This window comes from Lipotes vexillifer, unplaced genomic scaffold, assembly GCF_000442215.2.
Source record: "Lipotes vexillifer unplaced genomic scaffold, Lipotes_vexillifer_v1.1 scaffold1267, whole genome shotgun sequence".
Lineage (NCBI taxonomy): Eukaryota > Metazoa > Chordata > Mammalia > Artiodactyla > Lipotidae > Lipotes > Lipotes vexillifer.
In genome coordinates this window covers 1,079,014-1,104,880 of record NW_006790372.1, presented here as the reverse complement: position 1 = coordinate 1,104,880, position 25,867 = coordinate 1,079,014, and the positions used below count along the sequence as shown (strand labels likewise).

Below are 25,867 nucleotides of genomic sequence, written 5' to 3'. Positions count from 1 at the left end.
CGGAAGAGCATATTGAGCCTATCCCCAGCCCTGTCCTTTCCCTGTCCATTGTAGCCTACCTATGTATCTCGTTCCCCATCCTGCTGCTGTCGCCCCTGCCCCCATTCAGGCCCCTTTCACCTCGCCTCTGGCTCTTACTGTAATAGCTTCCTAGCCGGTCTCCCTGATTCCAGCCTCTCTCCTGCTTCAATCCAGTTTGTGCAGGTTGCCAGATTAATCTTCCCGAACACGGCTTTCATCAAATCCCTCTCCAGCTCCAGCACCCCTACTGCCTTTTGTATTCGCTCCAAATGCCTTCATTTGGCTCTCAGGGCCTCTCACCTTCTGCCCTCATTCTTCCAGCCACTCTCCCTCCCCCACTTCATCAACCCCATTTCTCATTTCTCATTATTCCTTAACAGAGCCCTTCTCTTCAGCCAAGCTAATCTGCTTACCAGCACCCCCATCCGCAATTTGCTCCTTTCTACCTCTTGTTCTTTTGCACATACTGTTCTTTCTCCCTGCAAAGCCCTTACCCTGTCGTCGGCTCTAGGAAACTGCATCCTTGACCTTCTTAACAAGCTCCTTTAACTTTTCCGGGAAGCCTTCCTGGATTAATTTGATCAGCTCAGTTTTTTTTTATTAGCTTGAACCTCATGGAACTGCCAATATTGAACCATTTTCGATCTGCAGAAATGGAATTTCATATGAAGCATTCACTCCAACTTTTGACTACTCAATTTATATTATTAACTGGTATTTCTTTATATATTGCTTAAGGGGCCCTCACCCCAAATTTCTGAGTCTCTGCCATAACTCTCTGAAAGCAGAGATAATATCTTTTTTTCCCTGTTCGGGTCTGAAATGCAGCAGAGCACACAGTGGGTGCTCAATAGTGGCTTTTAATAGATTCATTTCCTTACACTATATAGGGGCCCTCATCACTATCTCTGTTGTACTGCAGTTAGGGGTACACGTGTGTGTCTTGCCCACTGGTCTGTGAACTCTGCAAGGGCAAAGGCAAAGTCTAATTCATCTCTGGCACTGCCCCTGTCCCTAGCACAGTGCCTGGTACATAGTAAATCCTCAATAAATATTTGCAGAACTGAGTTGAAGGAATTGCTGCACCCTTTTGCTCTGCAAGGAACAGAGGAGACTTGGGGATCCTCTAATCCTCTTAGATGAGACCTGGAGAAAGCAACTTGTGACTCCTCGAGCCCCAGCACAGTCAAATTATCAGACACATATAGATCTCAGCACACAGCAAATCCATGGCAACCAGTAGGGCCCTCGCCTTTGCCTGGAAGCCTGCCAACTGCTACTTGCAGGCTCAAGAGAGCAAGAAAGTCAGCACCAGATAGTTTTTTTTTTATTTCGAGCTTCTCTGCCCTTCCCCACACCTCTGCTGTGTCTGCCTGCGTGGTCCTGGTGTGGGGAAAGTAGTATGCTTTCTCTGAGAGTAATTCCTTAGATTCATAAATTCAGACTCCAGGGGGAGGGGGGGCGCGGAGGCACTAGCATGCCAGTCTGTCTTAATACAAATATAAAGCAGTCAATGAAACAGCACCCTTGGAGCCCTCGAGGGCATTGCAGATGCTGTCAGTTAATCCGCCCTGTATTCATTACACAATGCTTTCTTTTCAGAGTTGCTGTGGATGGCCCCTGAACTGTTGAGAGCCCCGAGGGGCAGCAGGTTACGTTCTTTTGCAGGAGACGTCTATAGCTTTGCCATCATCATGCAAGAAGTGATGGTCCGGGACACCCCATTCTGCATGATGGATCTGCCTGCCAAAGGTAAGCGGGAGGTGAGAAAAGGGTACCAGGAGCCCACCATGACCCAGATAATCAGGCCAACCCAGGCTGCTGCGATTTGCCAGAAGAGTGAACACGATTCCATGTTTGTGCTAACTGTCCACTGGTCTGCAAGCAGCCCTTGTTGTGTGCAGGTGGGACTTGGAGCCAGACAGCTTTAGGCATTTGGAAGAAATAACCCTCACCCAAGAAGCTGGTCCTTTTCCAAACTGTGACATAAGCCAAGGGCCTACAGGACTTACGTGAGTCCTTTTTTTAGCAGCCCCCTCCTACTCCTTTGAGACACCCCCTGCCAGACATTTCAGTGCCCCCTCCGTGATGCTCCTGGATGTCAAAAGTCCTCCCATTCTTTCCCTGTGACACGCCATAGTCTTTCATCCTTATCTCCCATCAGAACCTTCGGCTACCAGGCAAAATTTGAGGGGAAGCAGGATGTTTACGTATTCTAAAAGTAGGAAATCACTAGATATTTACTAATTACAAATGGAAAAAGAGTAAGTTTATTAGTGGAGGATCCTGCAGACACCACCTTAACCAAGTGATCAAGGTACATCAACATCATGTACCCCTGCCATGATGCACTGAGAAGGGCTCAATACCACCCTCGTGGTATTCTTGCCCCAAAATGCATAACCTCAGTCTAACCATGAGAAAACATCAGACACACCCCAGCTGAGAGGCATTCTGCAAAATAACTGGCCAGTACTCATCAAAAGTGTCAAAGTCCTGAAAGACAGGGAAGGAATGAGGAACCATCACAGATTGGAGGAGACTGAGACATAACAATTAAGTACGATATGGGATCTTGAATTGGATTGTGAAACAGAAAAAGGACATTAGGGGGAAATTGATGAAATTCAAATAAACACTCTAGATTAGTAATAGTATTGTACCAATATTAACTTCCTTTGTACTGCAGTTTTATAAGTTGCTAACATTCGGGGACATCCCTGGTGGTCCAGTGGTTAAGACTCCACACTTTCACTGCAAGGGGGCGCAGGTTCAGTCCCTGGTCGGGGAATTCAGATCCTACATGCCACATGGCATGGCCAAAAAAGAAAAAAAAAATAAGTTGCTAACATTAGGGGGATACCGAGTGAAGTCAAGGGTGTGGAGAGGGGACTAGGGGTAAGAAATGAGCTGAAGCAACTATACACCAGTAAAAATTAATAAATAATAAAGCTATTCCGAGAAATGTGGAACATTAAATTTGAAAATGGAAGCTCCAACTTCCATGTGCAGTAAAATCTTTCTTCAACCAAAAAAAAAAAAAAAAAAGAAAAGAAAGAAATAAGCTGAAGAGATAGTCAGGGCTTGGATTTTATCCTGTGGGTAATAAAAATCCATGAAGGGATGTTAAGCAAAAAAGTGACATGGCCAAATCCATGTTTTCAGAATGGTTTGTTGAAGGCGAGGCTGGAAGCAGAGAGACCATGCAAAGTGCTCAGCCCATAGTCTGATACACAGTTAATGTTCCACTGAAAGTGGGGTTTAAGTACCAGCAGCCAGAAGGATCCCAATGAGGCCCTGAACTATTTACTGGAGTTTTTAAAAAATTTATTAATTTTGGCTGTGTTGGGTCTTCATTGCTGTGCGCGGGCTTTCTCTAGTTGCGGCGAACGGGGGCTACTCTTCGTTGCGGTGCGCTGGCTTCTCATTGCGGTGGCTTCTCTTGTTGCGGAGCACGGACTCTAGGCACACAGGCTTCAGTAGTTGTGGCACGTGGGCTTAGTTGCTCCGTGGAATGTGGGATCTTCCTGGACCAGGGATCGAACCCATGTGCCCTGTGTTGGCAGGTGGATTCTTAACCACTGCACCACCAGGGAAGTCCCTTTACTGGAGTTCTTAATTCCCTTACCTTAGGGGCCAGGCAGGACCCATAGCCTGGAACTGGGCTGGGCCTGGGCCTTCAGCGGGGGCTAATTGGGTCTACTGTAGAGATTGAGAGGCTTAGATGATTTGGGGGTGGGTGAAAGGAGCCAGATCATTGAAACAATGGATAAACAACAAGGTCCTAATGTATAGCACAGGGAACTATATTAAATATCCTGTAATAAACCATAATTAAAAAGAATATGAAAAAGAATATATATATGTGTGTATATATATATACACACACACACATATAAATATATATATATATATAAACTGAATCATTTTGCCATACCCCAGAAATTAACACATTGTAAATCAACTGTACTTCAATGAAGACATAGATAATATCTAGCAGAAGCAGAATAAAGCTGTGCTTAAATGATACCAATAGCTCAATATATTAGTTTCTCAGTCCTTCCTCAATTGATTGATGTAGGCTTTGTTCAGATACAATTTATATTCAGGCCACCTAAGGAGAAAGCAAAAGACATTGCCTTTTTATAATTTCTCCTGACCAACCCTATTCTTGGTTAAAACTCAATTATCTTTGCCAAATCTTGGTGCTTTCCCCACAGTCTGTAGACCTTTTTCTTCTTGCTTCTGGACAGAAATCATAGAAAGACTTAAGAAGCCTCCTCCTGTCTACAGACCAGTGGTTCCTCCTGAGCACGCCCCTCCAGAATGTCTCCAGCTGATGAAGCAGTGCTGGGCTGAGGCTGCAGAACAGCGACCAACTTTCGATGAAATATTTAACCAGGTAAGGACACCGTGAATGTTAACACTCACAGCCCAGAAGCCATACTGAAACCAGCCTACCTAAAATGAACTCCTTGGGTTGTCATCACACTGTGGAACCTCTTGCAAGGGAAAAAGGCATTCGTCTTGGGGAAGAAGCATGGAATTGGCTATTTGAAGGCCTTTGGTGCTGGAGCATCCCCAGCACATCCTCCAAGAGCACAAGGATAGGTTTTTGTGCTCTTTATCTGAACCTCTGTTCCAGACCATCCACAATCCGATCTAACTAACCTTTCAAAGATGGAGTTGAACCACTAGGCACTTGCAAGACAATGGCATTGAGAGCATTAGAAGATGGAATAGATGTATCCTGGACTAGATGGGGATCCTCATAGAGCCCCCTTTGCTTTGGAAATTCCAGAGAACTCTGATGAGTATCCCATTTAAGTGAAGCCAGATTGTTTTTGGAGGGTCAGAGAAAATATGGGGTGTTTGAAACAGTGTTCCAGATGGAAGGAAGTGCAAATGTGGAGTACAAAAGCAGGGGATCCCTTAGGTTTCTAGGGAACAACTTGAGGCAATGGAGTGCACGAAAAGTGATAAGCTCTCTCCTTAAGATACTGAGTTTCTAAAGAGGTTGATGCTTTCCCTAGAGTTGGGGATTAAAAGGGGGAAATGGGGAGCAGACAGAGGGAGCCCTGCTAAGGGAGTCCTGCTAGGGTGTGGTTCATCTGTTGCAGCATGCTGTTGAGGGATTTGTTCAAACTACAAGGATACCGAAGCTGAGGGTGCTCTCTGGGAGTGCTGTGTCAGCTCTGGCGGAGAGGCTTTTGAGCCTGGCTAGGGTACAGCACTGAGATGCTTTGTGAGTGGCAGGTATCTGAGGCGGAAAAAAGGAAGACTTGGATTGAAAGCCTGAGGGGCCCTGAATATGAAGTCATCCGTGTCCCCAGGTAACAATGCCTCCATTAGCCCGGCTGAGTTTTTTGAGGACACTCAAACAGGTATTCAATAGTATGGAAAAGGCAAAGGACCATGAAGGTCAAATTTCTGAAAACTTACCATGAGGCAGGAGAAAAAGCATTTGCCCTGGTGTTGATGCTAGAGATGTTATTTCAGAAGGCAGCAGAGAAGCCGGTGATAGATAGGAGTGCACATCATACGACCTTCAAACAAGATTGCTTGGAGCTGCCCTCACTGAAATGCTTCAGTGGAAGTTTGGACTGTCTGAAAGACAAGGGTAGCCTCCCAACTCCCTGCAGCTAATAAAACTGAAATGGGAAGAGGAAGAGAGGGAGGCTCCCTGGGTTAGGCAATAGGGTGGGGGGGCCCAAAGCATCTGAGCTGGCTACTGTAGGACCTTGGTGGACACGCAGATGTGGACCAGGCTAAGAAGGAAACTCCTAGTGTTAGCCTTGGGGCATTGAGTGCTATATAGAGCACGTGTGGCTCAGCTGTATAAAAGGGTTCATTGGGACAGATTCCTAGGCATGTGCTGAGCAAAATTACCACCAGTCTTTCCTTATTGTCAACCCAGCATTTTGCATGCTGAATACAGCAATAAGGAGGGGTTACCCCCTCGTGATTCCAACGCTATGCCAAGCTCCTTGTCTCTGTAAATGAACAGGGCCCCAGGAGGGCTTATTGAAAATCTGTGGCATGCAGCCACCTCTAAAGGACCAGGTGCAAGACCAGTTGAATTTTTACATGACCTTGACTGACATGAAGGCCAAGTGCTAGGAGACACCATTATTCTTGGACCCCATGGTAAGAAATAGGGGTGGATCTTACCATGTCGATCTTGGGTCATATTTAAGAGGTCAAAGAACCTCCCACTGTCCGAGAACTGGCAACATGGTAGCATTAGAAGATAAGGACGATTTTATAGGTTGATGATCTAGAAGAGTAAAAGAGCACTCCCTGCCCTCTTCCCCTGACCCCACTCACAACTGGCCTGAGCTCAAGACCAAAGCCTGCTGCCTTTGAAGTGGCTAACTATTCATGTGCTAGCATCTCAGAACTGAAGGATCCTGCCTGGAGAGCACCTTTGCTTAGACTTGAAAGAACCAGAAGGGTAGGGGAAGAACTACTCAGGGAAAAAGAGCCCTGTGAGTGGGCCAGGGTGACAATAGGGGTGGGTAGTGACTTTTCCTATTTATACTTGGGGTCACCTCTCCTGCCTTTTCATTTTAGAGGAAGGGGTTTATGATAAGGTGGTCCTGTTCCCATCATCTCTAAGTTTAAGAAGTAAGAATTCCCTGGCTCCTCTTTCTGTTTACTTCCAGTTTAAAACTTTCAATAAAGGGAAGAAGACTAATATTATTGACTCTATGCTTCGGATGCTGGAGCAATATTCTAGCAACCTGGAAGATTTGATCCGGGAGCGGACTGAAGAGCTGGAGATTGAAAAACAGAAGACGGAAAAGCTTCTAACACAGATGCTACCACCGTATGTGTGAACACCTGAGGAGTGTGAATGCTTGTAACAATGTGTTCTATTAAAAATAGAAAAAAATTACCCATCAACTAACTGCTCCCTCCCCCTGTCCTGTACACGCTCTACTCCCAGTAGGTTTGAGTCACACCTTCAAATCAAAGAAGAATTGGAAAGCCAAGGGAGCAGAGCACACTTCCTAATTTTCCACTGCTTGTGGATCATGCTAGTCATTTAAGTTTTTGATGCCTCGGTTTTTCTCTGTGTCACTTCGTGACTTTGCCTGGAAGTTGACCAATTAAAAGGAGGCAGATTTTTTAGCTCCTAGAGGAAAGTAGCAGGGTTGTTTTTCTATGTTTTTCCTTCCTTAGGTGAAAGCCTTATGTGTTGCTACAATTTCCAAAATTTCCAAGGCACCTTATCATGTTGTAACATGATCTTCTAGGAGATGATTGGGGAAGCTAGTCTCATGCAAAGGCAGCTGCCTGGGAACATTTCCCCCTCAGGTGGGGTAGAGTTGTGGGGGGGAACTGAGGAAGGATAGAGAGTTGAAAAAAACTCCATAAAGGTACAGATCAGGGCTCTCTGCTCAATGCTGCATTCCAGCACCTGTCACAGTGCCTGGCACATTGTAAGCACTCAATATCTACTTGTAAAATAGATGAAAGAATGAGTGTTTGCATCCAGGTGACATTTTCTTCCTTATCACTTACTTGGTAGTGATTTTTGGAGAAGTTGTGTTCTAGCAGATGTTTTGTGTGGCCTGGAGGGAGACCTGTGTCCTCTGAGGAATAGCTGTGTCTGTTTTCAGATCAGTTGCTGAATCCCTCAAAAAGGGCTGCACGCCCGGTCCGGGAGGATCCCACATGCCGCGGAGCGGCTGGGCCCGTGAGCCATGGCCGCTGAGCCTGCGCGTCCGAAGCCTGTGCTCCGCAACGGGAGAGGCCGCAGCGGTGAGAGGCCCGCGTACTGCAAAAAAAAAAAAAAGGGCTGCACGGTTGAACCTGAGGGCTTTGACTTGGTCACCTTGTACTTCAGCGACATTGTGGGCTTCACCACCATCTCAGCCATGAGTGAGCCCATCGAGGTGGTGGGTCTTCTCAATGACCTGTACACACTCTTTGTTGCCATCATTGGCAGTCATGATGTATACAAGGTACGTTACTTAGCAGAGCAGTATATTCCAGAGAGAAATTTTGATATGAGGCTCACCTATGTGTACTCCAAAATGGAAGGAAGGATGCAATTGTATTGAATGCTGTTATTTAGGAATTAAAATGTAAATAGTACACTACTTCCATTGGTCTCCCATTGGAAATGAAGGCCAAATAGAATGCACAGAATTTCACACTTTGCAAAACAAAAATCTCAACCCGGCAAGAGATTGCCAGTCAGATTTCCTCTGAGCTATTTTCTAGAACTGGGACTAAGAAGAGGTAGGGGCCAAAAAGCATTATTGCACTTCAGTTTCTAAGTACCCACAGTGCAGACACGGAAGGGGATACAGAAAGTACTGGTGTCTGGCCCATAGTTGATGACTGTGACAGAGTTCATCCTGGTAAAGTTTGTGTACATCTAATACGTGATGTTAAAACTTGGTTTCCTCCTTTAGGTACCGTTTTTATACAGGAGCGAACTCTGGCATTATACATGTCAAAGAGCTATTGGACCTGAGGCTCTCTGGGATTGCTATAGGGTAACCTAAAGCCCACCTAGTGGTCTGAGGTCTTGGGAAGTGATTAATTGTGAGGTTGCAACCCACTGCTTCCACTTCCCCCCACCCCTCCAGCCCGTCAATTTCCACTCTTCCTTTCAAAGGTTGCAGAAGATGAGTACAGAACAGATGACTACATTCACTCATTTCGGTGCCATGCTTCTTTGCCCTTGATTGTATGTGCTGTCCCGTCTCTAGGCAAAAAATGACTAAAAATCTCATAGCTACATAGGAACATTTCCACGTCTGCAACATGGTTACTTGTTTCATTGATGGAGAAAGATGCCCCAGGCATCCCACACTTTAGACAGCTCCTCTGTCCCAGGAACCCAGGTAGAGCTGGAGAATGAGTAGCTCCATTCATTGGATCCTTCACAGTAGTCTGAAATGTTCCAACTCTCAAATCACACACAGGGCAGTGTGTTTATCTCAGATTAGACAGGGCCCTTTCAGGTCAAGTAGAGAGCCTCGGGGCTAGGCCAAGCTGCCTAAATAGGGCTCAGAAATAGACATCATACCTGTCAATCAGCAGGAGCTGCAAACTAATCAAGAAGCACACGTGGAAACCACGGTGGAGGAAAAATCCATGGAATCAGACTGCCTGTCTTAACTTGTTGAACTCAAGCAGCCTGAAGAGAAAAACAAATCACTGAAAGCTAATTCAGTTGAAACTAAAATCAAAGATGACTCAGTGTGGGCAGTAACACAGCCACTGGTTTAATCAATCCAGCTGATACTGTTCAGACAATTGTTGGGGGTCTTGGGAATGAGGTTGTTAGGTATTTTGATACCTCACGGCTGCAGTAAGAAGCTAGTGGGCTGTTTTCAGGACAGAGTAGGGCTATATAAATCCAAAAATGGAATCTAAGTTTTCAGTCATTTTTAATAAAAACAACACAGTGCAAAAGGAAATAAAAATTGGACCAGCAGCGAGTTACCAAAACCGTTTGTGTTTTCATTTTCCTTACCTGTAAAATTGGAATCACCTCCCCTGGCACTTGATTATCTGAAATGGAAGTAAGAAGGCTGCTGCAAAATTATGAAGTTAGTGATTTGTTTTCAGTTTCAGTTCTCCTACTACCACTCCGTCTCAACCAGACCCCTTTCTATACCTCCTCTTCCCTTTCTGTGTCCTTATGCTGGTTTATACAACCCACAGTTCACCACAGCAGTCTCACACCAAGGCCAAACAGTGCCCGTGCTCCCTGCCTTTCTAACTTTCTCATCCATATTCCTGGGGGCTCCTGGATGACTGACTCATTAAAGCTGAAGTGTCAACCACCAGTCAATGATAATGGCCAGCCAGTGAGTTTCTCCCTCCCATATAGTATTTGCACTGTACTGTTGCCTTCCTCTGTGCAGGCAGGCATGCTTATCTGAGAGCAGGGATCCTTTTCTCAAATTGCACCAGGTATAGGAGGCCCTGAATGGAAGCATCCTGAGGTACAAAGTACCATAGGTGCAAAGGATCGCTGTTATTGGCTACATGGGAAGTCATGATGAGGGGCCTATTGCCAATTACGAAATTTTCTCTGGAGCTGAGTCATAGGCACAGTCCTATGACTTGTTTCAAGACACGTCAGTTTGACGATGATGATGTGGTGATAATGATGGCGGTGGTGCTAATGGCTTGCACTTATTATCCACCAGACAGGTTTTAAGTGCTTTGATATTATTTAGTACTTAGAAAATTCTAGGAGGTAGGTGCTGTCATTATCCCTGTTTTACAGGTAAGGATACTGAAGCACAGAGAGGTTAAATTACATGACTAAAGCCACACAGTTTGTAAATAGTGCATCTGGAATTCTAAACGAGGCTGTATGATTTCAGAATTTCATGCTCTTAACTATGGCAATCTGTGAGTTCAGCTCTTTAGGAGAACATAGATTTTTAACTGGATCCGAACTTGTACTAGCAGAGTCTGACAGGCACATTTCATAGAAGTCCCTTCAGCTTACTTATCTTTTGGATTTACCTGAAAAGTTTCACCTTACTAATCACCTAAAAGAGTGAGTACACTTCTGTGGGGAAGACGAGCACAGATTCATTTGCCTTTATTGCTCCAACTGCCCCTGAAAAGCAATTGAGGGCTAGTATTTACTGCTCCTTTGAGAGGCAGCAGTAGGACAGGAGGAGGGAGCTGGTGGGAAAAGACTGAGTTCTCACACCCAAGGAGACTGCAAAACTAACTCCATCATATTAGCGAGGCAAAGCAGAAGGAACAGAATCTTTCACCTCCTTCCTTTCCTTTTCCCTATACTTTCCTTAAGGCTGTTCTAGCTTATCGACCCGAAATCATCTAGAGAAGTGCTTGCTGGGAAAGCACCTTCTCCTAGGATGAATTATTTGGAGCCTGATAATTCTCTAGGGTCAGACAGGAACCTGATAAGTAACTGCAGAATCTACAGGTATGGGACTTAGACATCAGTATTTTTTTAAGTGAAGCTCCTTAAGTGATTCTAATGTACAGGCAGGCCTGTGAAGCACTGACAGCCTCTCTCTGGCTTCCTCACTTTACAAGAAGAACACTTGGCCTCCATCATACCCTTTAAGCTCTGTGAACACACACACACACACACACACACGTTATTTACTTGCTAATTCTATTTCCCCCGATCTCCAGGTAGAGACCATTGGAGATGCTTACATGGTGGCCTCAGGCCTCCCAAAGAGGAATGGCATGAGGCATGCAGCCGAGATTGCAAACATGTCCCTAGATATCCTCAGCTCCGTGGGTACCTTCAAGATGCGGCACATGCCAGAGGTGCCAGTCCGGATTCGAATAGGCCTGCACTCAGGTAACAACCAGCAGCTAAAGCAAGAGAAGACATTCCCATGTACCTCAAGGGAAGGCTAGAAACGGGAGGAAGAGGGTAGCTCTCCCCTGATTATTGGCAGCTGGATTATCCAGGTGTCTAGTGCTACATCATTCCTTTATGTCTCCCCAAGTTTACTCTCTTCCCAGCACCTGCCCTACCCCAGTGGGCAGCAACCCTTGTTCTAGGTACCAAACCCTTCCAGTCTGCCTTTCCTGTTAGAGCCAACGGTTCCATGTTTGACTATGATACAAGACCAACCTGCACATGTAGTATTTAGGATAATTCGTTAAAATCTCAACTCCTGGAGTATTTTTCTCCCCCACGCCTCTTCACTTGCTTGAACATCTTCAGGACTCCCCTTCATTGTACCCTTTCCACCTATCTTCACATTCATAGGTATCTTCACAGGTCTCTCACCTGCTAGCCTCTTGCTCCCCTCTTTACTCCCCCTCCTCTTTATCTTTGCTTTGTTCTTCTAGGTTCCTTTTCTTCTCCCATCATTTTCATCCCTTTCCTACCAAATTTTGTAGAAGAATGGTTGACATTTATCATGCCAGTTCTTCACTACCCATTGCCTCTTTAGCCCCTTTGCAATCTGGCTTTAGCCCTACCACTTTTCCCAGTCCTAGTCTGCCCTTATCTCTGCAGCATTTGATATTCTTGACGATTCTCCCTCAATTGGCTTTGATGACCTCCTCCTCAGTCTCTGAATTCTCCATTTCATTTACTGGCTCTCTTAGCAATCCCTGCTCTCTAACTGCTCCCACATTTTCTGCAAAGCTCTGAGCGGTGATCTCCTTGCTCTCCGTATGTCCTGACCTCGAATTCATTTCTCAACCCACTCCAACCTGGCTTTCATTTCTACCGTTGTCTGATAATCTCTTCTGTCTTTATCTGTCCCTTAAATATTGATATGCCTCAGGGTTCTGTCTTTCATCCACTGTTTCTCTCCCCTTATATGCTCTTCTGGGTCATCTCATTCATGTCTATAGTTTAACTACCACTCGTGTGCTGATGACTTCCAAGTCTACAACTTCAGCACCAGTCTTCTCCCTTAAGCGTCAGCCCTATATAGCAGACTTGCTACTGACGTTTCCACTTGAATGTTCCACACAGACCTCAGACTCAACAGATCCAAAACAGAATGATTTTCTTCCCACATAAACAGCCTCCTCTTCCTGTACTTATTTTCTATTTCAGTTGGTGTCACCACCATTCACCTAGTTATTCCAGTTGGTCTTGAGAGTCATCCTCCTTGACTCCTCCCTCACCCTGACCTTCACCATTCAACCAATTACTAAGTCTTAAACGTTTTACCTTTTCAGTATTTCTTGATTCTGTCTTTCATCTTCTTGACTCTCACTGCTTAAGTCTAGGCCACCAGCATCTCTTGCCTGGATCACTGCAATAGCATCTTCTTGCTTCCACTCTTGCTTCTTTCTATCCATCCTTCTCATGGTCATCACCACATCTGTGTTTGCTTGCCTGTCCTTCCATTAGACTGTAAGCTCCTTGATGGCAGGAACCAGATCTTACTCATTTTTGTATCCTGAATGCTTAGCACATAGCGGGTTTTCAGTATTTTTCTTTTAAAGAAAAGCCTTCATCTCCCATTTGTGCTTCAGTTTCACATCAACAACCCCCTCAGCACATCTCTTCTTGGATGATTCACCATTACTTCAAATTCTGCATATCTAAAGCTTCAAGTCATCTTTTCCCACAAACCAGTGTAAGCTCATAAGCCCATGCCAATTTCCTCACGATTGTCAATCAGACAGTCAACACTTCTCCTTTGATAATGTCTCTCTTTTATCACTCCTTTTTGCCCTCTGTCCATCATCACCTCCTTTCCAGTACTTACAACCTTGTGCTTGAATTACTGCTATTACACTTAACGGTTTTCCCTGGTTTTACTTTCTCCCCTTTCGATGCATTCTATACACTGACCTGAGAAAGAAAAAGAAAAAGGATTTTCATCATGTAATTCCCTGCTCAAACTTCTCTAATGATTCAAGGTCTGCCATCTTGTACAACCCAATAGCCAACCTTGTCTCTAGTTTCTCCTTAGGCACCTGAACTCAGCAGACTGCTTTCTCTAAGACCTTCCCAAAATTCCATGCTCAGTCCCAACCACAAACCTTACCTTACCTTACCTTCTCCATTGGGCCATTTTTGACTGAACCAGGTCTTAATAAGCAACCCCTCCCCCATTTTCTAAACTATTAGAGCACTTCTGCCTGTGCCGTTTATCTTGCCTCAGCCATACTTTGTCTTGGGTTGTTGCTTAATTGCTTCCAGTTTGGTAGTCTCTTTTCTTCAATTAGATTATAAACTCCTGGAGAACTGAGACCATGTGCTACATTTTTTATTCCCCTTGGTGCCTAGCTCAGGGCTTAATGAATGCTTCTTAATGGGTGAGAAATGAATTAAAATGAGAAACATAACTTTTATTCTTAAAAATTAATGTTCAGAAAGAACATTTTGAAGCAAAAACACTTAATTATTTTCTCTAATTCAGGAAACAGCAAAAAGATAATGCTGAACACTTTTCACATAGAAACAGAACAGAGACCAGAAAGGTGAAGGTGGAGAAATTTCTGGATCATCTTGAACTAGGTTTTCAGTATGGTTGCTGAGATTTTTTCAAGTAATGTTCACTCTCTGGACACTTAACATGATCGTACTAAAATGCAAGAACAAAACCCATTCTAAGGGCAAATAGAAAATATTCTCAGATTATCTTTATATACTACTCTTCCATGCCTCTAACACAAATGATTGAATGTCAACTCTACTTCTTCTCAGATTTTCCAACTGTCTTAGCAATAATTCTCTTTATAGACACAATTTGGGAGACAGCCCTATGAGATCCCTCCTTCCATCCCTAAGGCACGAGAAAGAGTCACATTTTTTCCCTTGCAACAAACATGTTTGGATCCTGAATCCCTGCCCAGGCTTTTCTGATTGGGTTTAATGCTTATTTGTCCCTGTTGACAGATATAAGTATCTTGGGTGTAACTGTTACTTGGAACAAAGGTATAAATCAGAAGGGTAATCATTTCTTCATCGTTATAAATTTGCTTTCTGGTAGGGCAAAGAGTTCATTACTCACTGTAAGACTTCCTTCAGATGCCCAGAGCTATTTAGTGGCAACTTTATTCTTTTATGCAGCTGCATTCCTTCCCTTGGCAGTGTTCCTCTATTAGCATTGGATGCATACCTGTTGACTATACTCCCAATTGCCTGCTACTCTATAGGGCCGGTTGCTGCTGGAGTGGTGGGCCTCACCATGCCCAGATACTGCTTATTTGGAGACACTGTGAACACAGCTTCTCGGATGGAATCAACAGGGTTACGTGAGTACTTCTAGAGGGATGGATGGGATGGCAACCTCCTGCTGACAAAGTGATTCTTCGTCAAGAGAGGAGAAAGAGGGACTTCCCTGGTGGTCCAGCGATTAAGACTCCACGCTCCCAATGCAGGGGGTCCGGGTTCGATCCCTGGTCAGGGAACTAGATCCCACGTACCGCAACTAAAGAAGATTCCCACGTGCTGCAATGAAAGATCCCACGTGCCGCAACGAAAGATCCCACGTGCCGCAACGAAAGATCCCACGTGCCGCCACTAAAAACCGCCCAGGCCACACAACTAAGACCCGGCACAGCCAAGTAAAAAATAAATAAATAAATATTTTCTTAAAAAAGAGAGGGGAAAGAGAGCAGAGAGATGTTTCACTGTTTCAAAGAAAAATCAAAGATAACTTGAGAAATGTAGATTTAACACACATTATTTTGGTCTCTAATGGCAAACCAGCAGGGGGTGATGTTGGATTGAACATGATGCTGTGCTAGACGTGAAGCTGTAGCTAGGTGATGCTGAAACAGCCAGACAATTTGATCAAAACAACTCAAAAAAATCCTTTGGGTAAAGGAACAAATTGGCCAACCCAGTGGGTTTGGGAGCGTCATATTGAAAAAGGAAATAGGTAAGGGACTGACATTTTTCAGTTTTTCAGCTAGTTTGTGGAGACACACCCAGAGCCAGCTGTCTCCCAGCCAGCTTCTGTTTGCTGCTCTAGTCCTCTTTTTGAACTCGTTACGACCCCAGGAGTTCTGGCTTCATCAAATAGTGCCCTCAAATTTAGCTAGCAATAATCCCTCAATCTAAGGAGCTTGGAATTCTGAAATAATTAATTTCAACTTGCCTGTATATAAAACTCTTAGCTTCTACCAAAACAGGCATGGTATCAAGATACCATTTCTCCCTACTTCTTTGAGAAGAAAACTGTACAAACCATTAAGTCACTTGTGCGCCACTGGCAACTCTTCCTTGGTTATTTCCTGCTATTATTAAGGCAATGTCAGAATCAAAATGTGCTTTACCTGTATTATGGTTGAGCAAAGCGATTTGCTCAAGCTAGTATAAAAAAAAGCATCAAGAACCACAATAGATTCTATATATAGTTTTCATGGATTTTACATTTAAAAAAAACCACTTAAGCCCTTAGCAGCCCTGGCTCTGGCAGCTACTAAGCAAGACAAGCTCTTCTCAAACTTCAGCAATATACGTAAACAAGTCCCTGATGATGGTGGCCTATATCACAGTGGGTGGTGCCCTGTGTGCCCCCCCCCCCCGCCTCATCACTCATGTGTGGAAACAGCCTTGCACAATGGGTCCAGTCTTAGTCAATCTAGCCTGTGCAGCCATGATTAAGGAGGCAGCATGGAACTTGGAAGCTGTTGTCAGAATAAATTTTCTGACATCTGGGAAAGTCTTCGAACTCCACAGATATGGCAGAGGCCATGGAAGGAGTCATCCAGGAACTGCTGCACGCATATAACTTTGCTCTGGAAGTGCAACCCAAGATGAAGTGAAATTGATCATGGAAATGCAATGCAGATTTGGCACAGTACTCTGGACTGATGTAAGCTTGTAGAACACTGAAGTCATATTCTGGTCTGCACCAGGGAAACTCACTCCACACATTTCACATTGGAAATACAGAGTTGAGAGCAGAAAGTGAATTTTCAGATTCAGGCAGCACCTCGTCCAGTGATCAGCTAGGAAGGAGAAAATGGAGTGAATCATGCACAGCAGTGTATATTAAGCACTGACTATGCAAGGAAGGCGTTGTGAGGGATACAAAGAAGCATACATATGTGGTCTCTGCACTACAGGAACTGGTTAGAGTGCTTTTCTGGAAGCTAATGACTGTGACTGAAATACGACATTAAGCGCCACTCCTGAGTGAAGATCTGTAAAGAGGTAGACTAACTTCATGTTGGATATGAGACTAGGACGTGTCATAGGTCTATTTTTTTTTAAATCAATTTCATCAATGCCTCCTTTATGCTCAGTTGAACCTACTGATTCTGGAGTGGAAGTGACTAGTAACCCAGCCCTGGAGTGATCTTCCTTGCCACACAACTGGATGGTGGTTGGAATGAGCCATCTCTCTGTATTGACCTGTGTGTTCCCCATCAGTAGGATTATTCTACTGAAATGTTCCCTCACAACAAGATGCTAGTGGAATGTCACACACAGGGCTGGCTCGGGACACACTAGCTGAATTTTAAGGATGGGACAACCTTTTTGGAGCAGAGGTTTTGGGTGACCATGAGGTAGTGCGGAAGATACAAACAATACTGAGCTGTCAAGAGAAGGAAAGTCATTGTAGAGCACAGCATAAATTTCTTGCAGTTCTTTTCAGCCATGACTTGCTACTCAGATTGTACTCAGGTTGTACTCAGATTCTAAAAGAATTACTTTCTCAAGTGTGTGTGAGACTGTCTTGGACTTTTATTGACCAAAACTTGAACAAGGTCTTACTTCATAGGATGACAGTTTTCAGGACAGTTAAGGATCCGACCTCAGTTAAATGATTGTTCTTCACCAAAGAATTACACTTAATTTCTAAAAAGAAGTTTTAGTCATAGTTCCTCATATAAAGCTCTCATCCTAAGTTGGGATTATTAGTTGGAAAATAATCCATTCATGTGTGTACACAGCTAGAGGCACCCACCCAAAGGACAGCTATAGATGTAGTCATCACAGAATGTTGGCAGAGGTCTTGGTACATTTCTCACTGATGTTTTAAGTTCAGCAATACTGAAAGACAGTTGGATGGATGTATATGGAAGAGACACCTTTTTGCCTCTTAAGTAGGATGTGCAAACCTTGGGGGTTCAGATCCAGCAGCAGCCTGTGAGAGTGGCTGCTGAAGCTTAACTTTCCTCAGAGGAGGTCACGCTTCGGCTAAGAGCAAAGTAGTGGTTGCTTTTTTCCTCATCTCAAACCTCAAGTTGAATGAACACCTTTCTATTGCATGGTCTTTCATCTGAGATCGTGGCTAGGAGGCTGATAGGTGCTACAGCTAATGTTTTATTTGGTGTTTGGCCTGGTGAGGAAGGCCATCCATCTCCGTCCCCTCCTCCTGTGAAACTCTAACTAAAGCTCTCTCTCTCTCTCTCTCTCTCTCTCTCTCTCTCTCTCTCTCTCTCAGGGACTTTGCTTAGGGTCTAGTTCATTTAGAAGTGGAGGCATTTATTACATTAATATTTTTCTCACTGATTTTACCGGAAAAGATCCAAAGTCATGCCTCTCTTGCTTTTACAGCTTATCGCATTCACATCAGTCACAGCACGGTGACAATTCTTCGAACCCTGAGTGAAGGCTATGAAGTGGAGCTTCGAGGAAGGACAGAGCTCAAGGTATAATGTCCTTTTGTTTTTTGAGTCAAACCACTTGGACACACCTCCTCCTGGAGAGGTCATGGTCTGCTGAAAGAGTTTACGTGGGTGTCAGACTATAATTTGGGCAGAATTTCCAGCTCCATTTCTGGTTCCCAAAAGATTGTTCCTTTTTGCCTCACTTTTCATTCCTTTAAAATATGGCTACAGTGAGAAGGATCGTTAAAATCATTCTGCATTTTTCTGACTAGGAGTTGCATTTTTCTCTCTTAAAAAATTGCCCAGGATTTGGCATTTCAGTGAGCGGCACTGTTATTTACATTTTCTAACTTCCATTTCATTTAGTATGTGGCAATGCTACAGTACTGGGGAGTTTGCGTTTTCTGTCCATCTGCTTGGTGGCTCTCCTTTCTGATTTTTCATCCACAACATTGACCCCCTGTTTACAGAGAGGCTTTATGTCTTTCCCCAAGGACCAGTCAGTTCTGATGAAAGACAAACATTTTATAGTGCCTTTTCTCTGTTAGGACTATCACTTGATCTGGGATCCAGGATTATAGTAATATTCCTTTTTCTTTTTTCACCATTTCCACTGGATTCTTTTCATCTTCCTCTGGGTACCCCAGGGCCCCTGGTCGTCCCAACTGTAAGAGACTCTAGAGATTTGATAATTTAACTCCATTTTTAGATGAAGAGCCAAGGTCCAAAAAGGTGAAGTAATTTGATCAGGGTCATATAGTCAGTTGATAGCAGAGTCAAGCCATAAACCAGGAAGCCTGACTTCCCATTCAGTAGTCTTCCTATGATACCATTGTCCATGAAAGTTATTTCCTCAGTGATTATTCTTGGGCAAAGCAAAATCAGGGCACTGAGTGATGCACAATTTGTTTCTGTCATTGGCATGCCTACCCCAAATAGTGGCAATTTACATATAAAAGGATTTCAGAAGCCAAAGGTTGGAAGGCCTGGTTCTAGTTGATCAATTAATTCCCTTAATGGCTAATCCTAGGTTGTCCCTTCCAATAGATCCTTAATATCTTCTAGCAGGGGGGATGGGTCACTTATTAGGGGACAGAGGTTTCTTTCCCACCTCTGCAGAGAACACAAAGCTAGCATGTGGGTGACGATATTACTTAGGCAATGAATCAAGTCACCCAAGGCGTTTGTGATCCCTCTATATATTTGGACATTTCTCAGCAGAAGAGGACAAAGGTGGCCTGGCTTCCTGAAGCACTTGCCTGCCTGTATTACTAGACACAGATTCCCTCATTTAAGAGAGAATTTAAGAGCTGAAGAGGTGCCACTTTTGAAACTGAAAAGGAAAAATTGACCCCCATCTCCATGGTTTTTATTGCCCCCCAGATACCAGTCAGGAGCAATCACATCTTTGGGTGGTTCACATAAAAAAGCAGGACTACTTCAGAAGGGCCCTTTTCAACTTCACAGTTTCCCCTACCCCAGGGAATCTGCGGGAAGAGGCTGGGAGAGGCTTCCCCTAAGGCCATGTCAGGCCTTGGTTATTGGGGTGGCAGGGACCTCCTGAGGAAGAGAGATTGAGAGGGAGATACTGAGAGAGAAGAAGAGAGGGTGCCCCAGGGGAAAGGAAAGGCCAATGAAAAGAAGGATAAAGATAGGAAGTAAGACCCACAGAAAGGAAGGGAGAGGAGGGGAGATCTTTTCTGTCTCTGTACCTCTACCTCCCCACCACAGGCAGGTATTGGCTATTACCTAGTAGGGACTTGGGGACAGAAGATCCCTTGTCCCTCGAGGGCATGCAATATATCCCCAGTAAGACCACATCACCAGCACACTTTAGAAATTCTGATTTAACATTTCCACCACCCCCCGCCCCCCCCGCATCCACACTGTGCTGCTGGAAAGCAAGAATCGCTCTAGTGCCTGGGTCAGAAGGACTACATTTGATGGCCAGCCAGGTGTGATTTCAAAGCTGATGGCCAAAAACATCCTCTCCTTCCAGCTGGCTGATACTTAAAATTGCTCCATCAGAGCCTCTTCTCTTCAGCTCAAGGCTTGGATCCAGTAACAACAACACTCTTCCCCCCTCTACCCCCCCATCCCATTTCCTTCACTGGAGTGATGACACTTTTAAGTTGTTTCTTTCAGTGGGATCAAAGATGTGGATTGGATTGGCTGAGAGAGGAGAACACAGAGAAGTTGAGTAATTGGGTGGGAGGGGGGTACAAAGAAAGAGACCAAAATGAGGAAGCTTAGAGGAGGACACGTTTAGAGACAAGAAGCGCATACTCTCTGGGAATCTGTTCCCCTGCCCACTCCAACCTTCTCCTGTACTATACTGGCACAGAATCATCAGTGCTTAACTGGCCATTTCTGCTTTTTTCAATATTTTCTTCTAATGGCCTGGCGATAAGTCATCTCATTAGCTCTTCTCTTACATGAGTGAGTCCTGTTTCAGTTACTGTTTTCCTAACAAGTTTGAAGCTCCTTGCTGAGACTTTGTATATATCTAGGCATATATTTGCCAGGGCCTCTTAGATAGGTTTACATTCTGGAAAGATTTCCCCAAATGGTTGCTCTTAGCTGGTTTCTGTTGTCCTTGCCAGAGGTGGACATTTACACACCAGCAACTGAGCTAAGAAGTAATGAGGTTGTATTGACAGAGTCATGGAGGTCAGAAGGTCTGGTCCATAATTCTTGTCCCATCAGTGACTCAATGTGTGACATTGGACAAGTAACTTCATCTTCTCTGTGCCTCCGTTTCTCAACATGGAGGCCTCTTCTGACCTGTGATTATCAGGCAGATCATTAATCACAAGCTTTAAAATTCCCTGCAGTTGCTTTTTGGCCTCTAGACCTGCCCCTTGGCTCCAGTGTGTTGGAAAAGCTATATGGTGTAGAGGGAAGAACACTTAAAATTTGGAGTCTAAGATGTTAACTAGACTTCTTGTTGTGATCATTTCACAATATATACAAATATCGCATCATTATGTTGTACACATGAAACTAATATAATGTTGTATATCAATTATACCTCAATAAAATGTAGCAAAGTCATAGTAAAAAATAAATAAATAAAATTTGTAGTCTAGTAGGGTTGGGTTTAAGTCCCAGCTATGCCTGCTTATTGACAAGTCATTTTATCACCATAAACCTCAGGGACCCCATTTGCCCAATGAAGTTAATAATAAACCTACTTTCCACAGTTTTTGTGAGGATTAAATAAGACAGGAGGTGCCAAAGTATCTTAAAAGTGTCAGGCCAAAGTAAGGTGCTATCATTTGGGAGGTCTCTGGGACTGCCCAGGGATTGATACTGAGTCAGAGAGTTCGCCTTAGGCTTCAGCTGTTGCATACTTGTCCCCCCCCACCCACCTCCCTTCAGCAGACTTTTGAAAGTAGGGTGGGTAAACAGAGAGCTAGGATTCTAAGAATTCTCCTGGATGGGCTCCAAAACCTCAGAGAGCCCCTGGAGCTCCCCAGCATACTCTTTGATTTGGAAGCTTGCCTGAATCCGTAACACTTCCATCCTATTTTGCAACCATTGGTTTTGGCATGCCAGTATGTCCCAGGACTCACCGAAATATCTAGACAATCCTGGCATCTGCAAATCTCCCTTGGGGATTGGCGTGCTGTCCTGATAGCCCCTAGAGCTCAAGAAAAACAGTCAACTATGGTTGGGGGTTGGGGTCAAGTTTTGAGAGTATGTTTTACCAAAATGAGGTCCAACGACACCTTGAGTATTCCAAGTACTCAAGGAATGAGAGTGCCAGTTAATGGAACAGTCTGTTTACTGAGCACCTGTTCTATACGAGACACTGTACTAGGTTCTGTGAGGAAAACAAAGAGCTGAGGAAGCAGAAGAGTTGGGCTTCTATTTAGGGGCCAAGACATGGCCTGATAATTGGTTTTTTTTTTGTTTTTTGCGGTACGCGGGCCTCTCACTGTTGTGGCCTCTCCCGTTGCGGAGCACAGGCTCCGGACGCGCAGGCCCAGCGGCCATGGCTCACGGGCCCAGCCGCTCCGTGGCATGCGGGATCTTCCCGGACCGGGGCACGAACCCGTGTCCCCTGCATCGTCAGGTGGACTCTCAACCACTGCATCACCAGGGAAGCCCGTGATAATTGTTTTTATTTAATTACACTGTGAGCTCCTTAAGGACAGAGCCATCTCTGTATTCCCAGCCCTGACACAACGAGGGTGGAATAAATGTAAGAATGAGTGATGGGAGCATATTTTCAAGTTGCTCACTTCTTCTGAAAACAGAGTGGCCCCAAACAGTCCAATTATTTGAGGTTTAGGTTTAGAGTGGGTTGGCTGCCTGTTCATGGAGGTTGGGCTTCCTACTTCCCTCATGGAGGGCTCGTTCAGAGCCTTGAACCAAATATTTGCGAAACGCTTTGAGATTCTCCAATTAAATGTGCTAATTATTATTATGGTTGTTGTCGTGATTGTTAAGGGATGGATATATGTGATGTAAAATAGAGAATAATGGATTTGATATTTAAAGGGGGGCAAACCTAATTGGAATTTCTAAGTTAAACTATTTAGAACTGTTCCAAATGAGATCTGCCGAGAGTGAGACCATATTTCAGATTGAGTTGGAAACACATCCCATTACTTTTCTAAGTCTTAGTAAACACATTTTTTCCTTACGGATTGGGGGAAATGAGAGGACAGAGAAAAGAGAATTGAAAGGAGGCGAGAGAACCATATTGTTGAGGAGGGTTGATTGGAAAGAGGGGAGGACAGGGCAGAGGCAGAAAATTTGGCTCTTCTGAGGTCATCACTCAGGCTCTGGGGCAATGAACCTGAGTTTACAGTCCCTTCCTCTTCTCAGACCTGTGGTTCTTGACAGTCAACTAATGGGGCTGTAGGTGGAGGCCTCCCTGGGGTCTCTCTCTGTAAGACTCCCTTGGCAGGAAGAAAAGAACATTGCAGAAATGCAGACTTCTCAAAGCAGCCAGGATGCCCTGGGCTTAAGATCAAAGTTGCATGGCGTGCTTTCAATTTCTATTCCATTTTTGGGTTTTGTGAGAGCCATTGGATGGTGGAATGTTGGGGATGGAGGTGGACTCTGAACGTATGTACTCTAGATACAAAAGACAATGGGTTGCCTAATTCCAAACGATCATGGCAAAAATGACAAACGGAATCTTTGATTGAACGTACAGATGTTTGGTTGCTATGAAGCGAAACATCCACGTATTCCCAAAGATGGAGCTGCGTGGCAGCGGGTAGGCAAAACATCTGGATGACAGCTTGAAATGCTGTTCGCTTTCCATCTGGCCACTGTGGCAGCTTATGGAGCTTGTCTGAGCCTTAGGTATATATGGCAAAGAAGCTGTGTAGGAAGGAAGACTCCAGCGAGTGGTGATAAGGGGAAAGCAGAGGCAGTTTCTGAGCCAAACAGAATGTTTGCACCCTATTGACCAGAAGGACTTCCTTAGGAAAATTGGTTATAGCACGTTTAAGATTTTCTGTATTTTCTATAATAAGGGCAAAGGCACAGAAGAGACCTTCTGGCTGGTTGGAAAAAAAGGCTTCACGAAGCCCCTTCCCATGCCTCCCCCAGTGGGCAAAGATGGGTAAGTGGAGATCACACTTAGTTAGCATTGTCCCATGCCCCTTTCTGCCACACTCTCTTCTTTAACTATTTTTGTGTCTCTCCTGCCCCGCAGGCAAGTGGGCCATGGCCTGCAACCAGTGGAGATTGCAGCCTTCCAGAGAAGAAAAGCAGAAAAGCAGCTGGTGAGAAACAAGCCATAAGGTAATGGCCAGCAGGAAAACAGAGCCCAGGAACTGGCCAGATATTCAAAGCTGGGGCTCCCTTTGGCATGGGTGCCAGCCTCAGCCTACATTCTGTTGGCAGAGTGTGATGGAGTTGGTGAATTTCCAAGCTCCACTGAGTTGTGCAAAAACCTTGTGGGTAGGCCTATTGCAGAGCAAGCTGCATCTGAGGGAGGTCAGCTGCCCCGGCCTTAGAGAGATCTTCACCTCCTCACTGATAACGTATTTGAATGTTAATGAGGCTGGCCTTGTTATCCAGTTATCAGGCAGGTGCACCCATCTGTCTCATTGTGAGCACTTGGGCCTCACGGTGAGCCACCTCTGATCTTTAGAGACTCACCTCTATCTAAGCCACACAGCAATATTGCAACGACCCCCTTTTCCCAGGATTTATTGGCAAGATGATCTTCGAGGGGATGCTTGTGTCATTTCCTCTGCAGGCCCTGCCCAATTGCTTCTGAGGTTGGTATTGCCAACCAAAATAAGACTGGCAACTCCTTGACTGCCTGGCTTGAATTCAGGACAATTTCCCTCATCCCTCTTCCCCTACTAGAAGGGTATCATCCTGAAGCAGCAACAGCAGCCTAATTATCAAGAATTCTCCCCATGTATTTATTTCTGAGGAATCCATTGCTTTATTGGGCTCCTGTCAGTATCTTTTCTCTTCTTTATCTTGCTTTCTTATTCTCTCTTTCATGGAGACACTGACCCTCAGACCCATTGCTCTCTCCACATATCCTTGGAAATCACACGATTCTAAAGTAAACATTAGGGCATCTCCACACACTCCTGCTCCCTTGTCTTTTTAACATGTTCCAGAATAATCACAATTCCAACAGCAGCTACCAAAGGCATCCACATTCTTCCTATATTTCCACTAGCCTTTGTTGACTTTGTCAGCTCTCAGTGACTGCTTTTCTCCTAAGAAAACCCAATGCATCCTCATTTCTGTGACTATCACAGGTACCCTCTATGTGTCATAACATTTATGCTTCAGAAAGCTTCTGTACTGAGCATGTGGCTGCCCTGCGGCCCCCTGCACCACCCTCTGCCACCCTGCCACCTGGAACCCGGCTCTGTTCTTTCCTCCTAACCAATACAAGCAGATAATCAACTGGGACACACATTCATCCAATCTCCAAGACATTCTTTCCCGTGGGGAAGGAAACACCCAAGACACACAGCACACAGTCAGTCTCGGTCTCTGCCTCTGTCTCTGTCTCTCTCTCACAGCAGGAAAGGGTTTGGAAGCTCTTGAAGGGTTTTCCCTCTGGCAGGGTGGCACAGGCATTGGAGGTACCGCACAAGAACCTATCCATTCCTAAGAATGTGTTGGAGTTTTCAGCAGAAAACACTGCAGCTGACTCGCCGTCATTGGCTGTGTGCTTGGTAGCGCTTTCCCAGCACTGGAGATGGATGTAGCTGAGGCCATTTACACTCACTCATCTGGATCCCCTTGATAGAGGGCAAGATTCCGTGGGCTGCGCATCTGTGGAACGGATTGAAGCCAATTGGCCCCAAAGTGGATTTGACCTCTGATCCTGGCCTCATCAGCACTTGTGCTTTAACCAGTGTGTTAATTGACCACAATGGCTTTGGCAGACTGTACAAATCACAAAAGTCCCCAAAAAAGAGCCCCCTTAACAAATTTCAGAAGGCTTGACCTAAATCCAAGAGCTCCCAGACATCTCAATTACCTTTCATTAAATGTCCTATGTTGATGCCACCGACTAACACCACCTATTCCAGAACGTTTCCAACTTTCTATGAAGTTTCAGGCTGACTCTTAGTGAGACAGACTCAACTTATAAAATACCCACAAGATCTAGGAATGCCTCTCATGCACTGCCACTACCATGGGAGCCATTGAGGAGGCACTTGAAACCTTGAGAGAGCATTGTGGTGTCAGACAGGGAGGAAGGAAAGATGCTGTGAAAGGGGGTATAGCTTTGGCGAAGTGACTGCAGGGCTTGCCTTTCAGGCTGCACCCTGCTGCCTACCTAGTAGCTCCTTCCTCCTGTCCTCCAATATCTACCACTTCCTAA

General features: G+C 44.8%; 1 protein-coding gene across 1 annotated transcript in view; it reads left to right on the top strand.

Moving 5' to 3' along the window:
* The window catches only part of GUCY2F (guanylate cyclase 2F, retinal), an 89,775-nt gene extending 65,974 nt beyond the window's left edge, over window positions 1-23,801 (top strand). The window contains exons 11-20 of the mRNA XM_007463676.1: window positions 1,624-1,773; window positions 4,275-4,423; window positions 6,687-6,850; window positions 7,647-7,664; window positions 7,817-7,991; window positions 11,173-11,347; window positions 14,626-14,724; window positions 17,984-18,078; window positions 23,532-23,620; window positions 23,714-23,801. Of these exons, the coding sequence (XP_007463738.1) occupies window positions 1,624-1,773; window positions 4,275-4,423; window positions 6,687-6,850; window positions 7,647-7,664; window positions 7,817-7,991; window positions 11,173-11,347; window positions 14,626-14,724; window positions 17,984-18,078; window positions 23,532-23,620; window positions 23,714-23,801 (1,202 nt within the window). The remainder of the gene's footprint in view (window positions 1-1,623; window positions 1,774-4,274; window positions 4,424-6,686; window positions 6,851-7,646; window positions 7,665-7,816; window positions 7,992-11,172; window positions 11,348-14,625; window positions 14,725-17,983; window positions 18,079-23,531; window positions 23,621-23,713) is intronic.
* The last annotated feature ends 2,066 nt before the right edge of the window (window positions 23,802-25,867 follow it).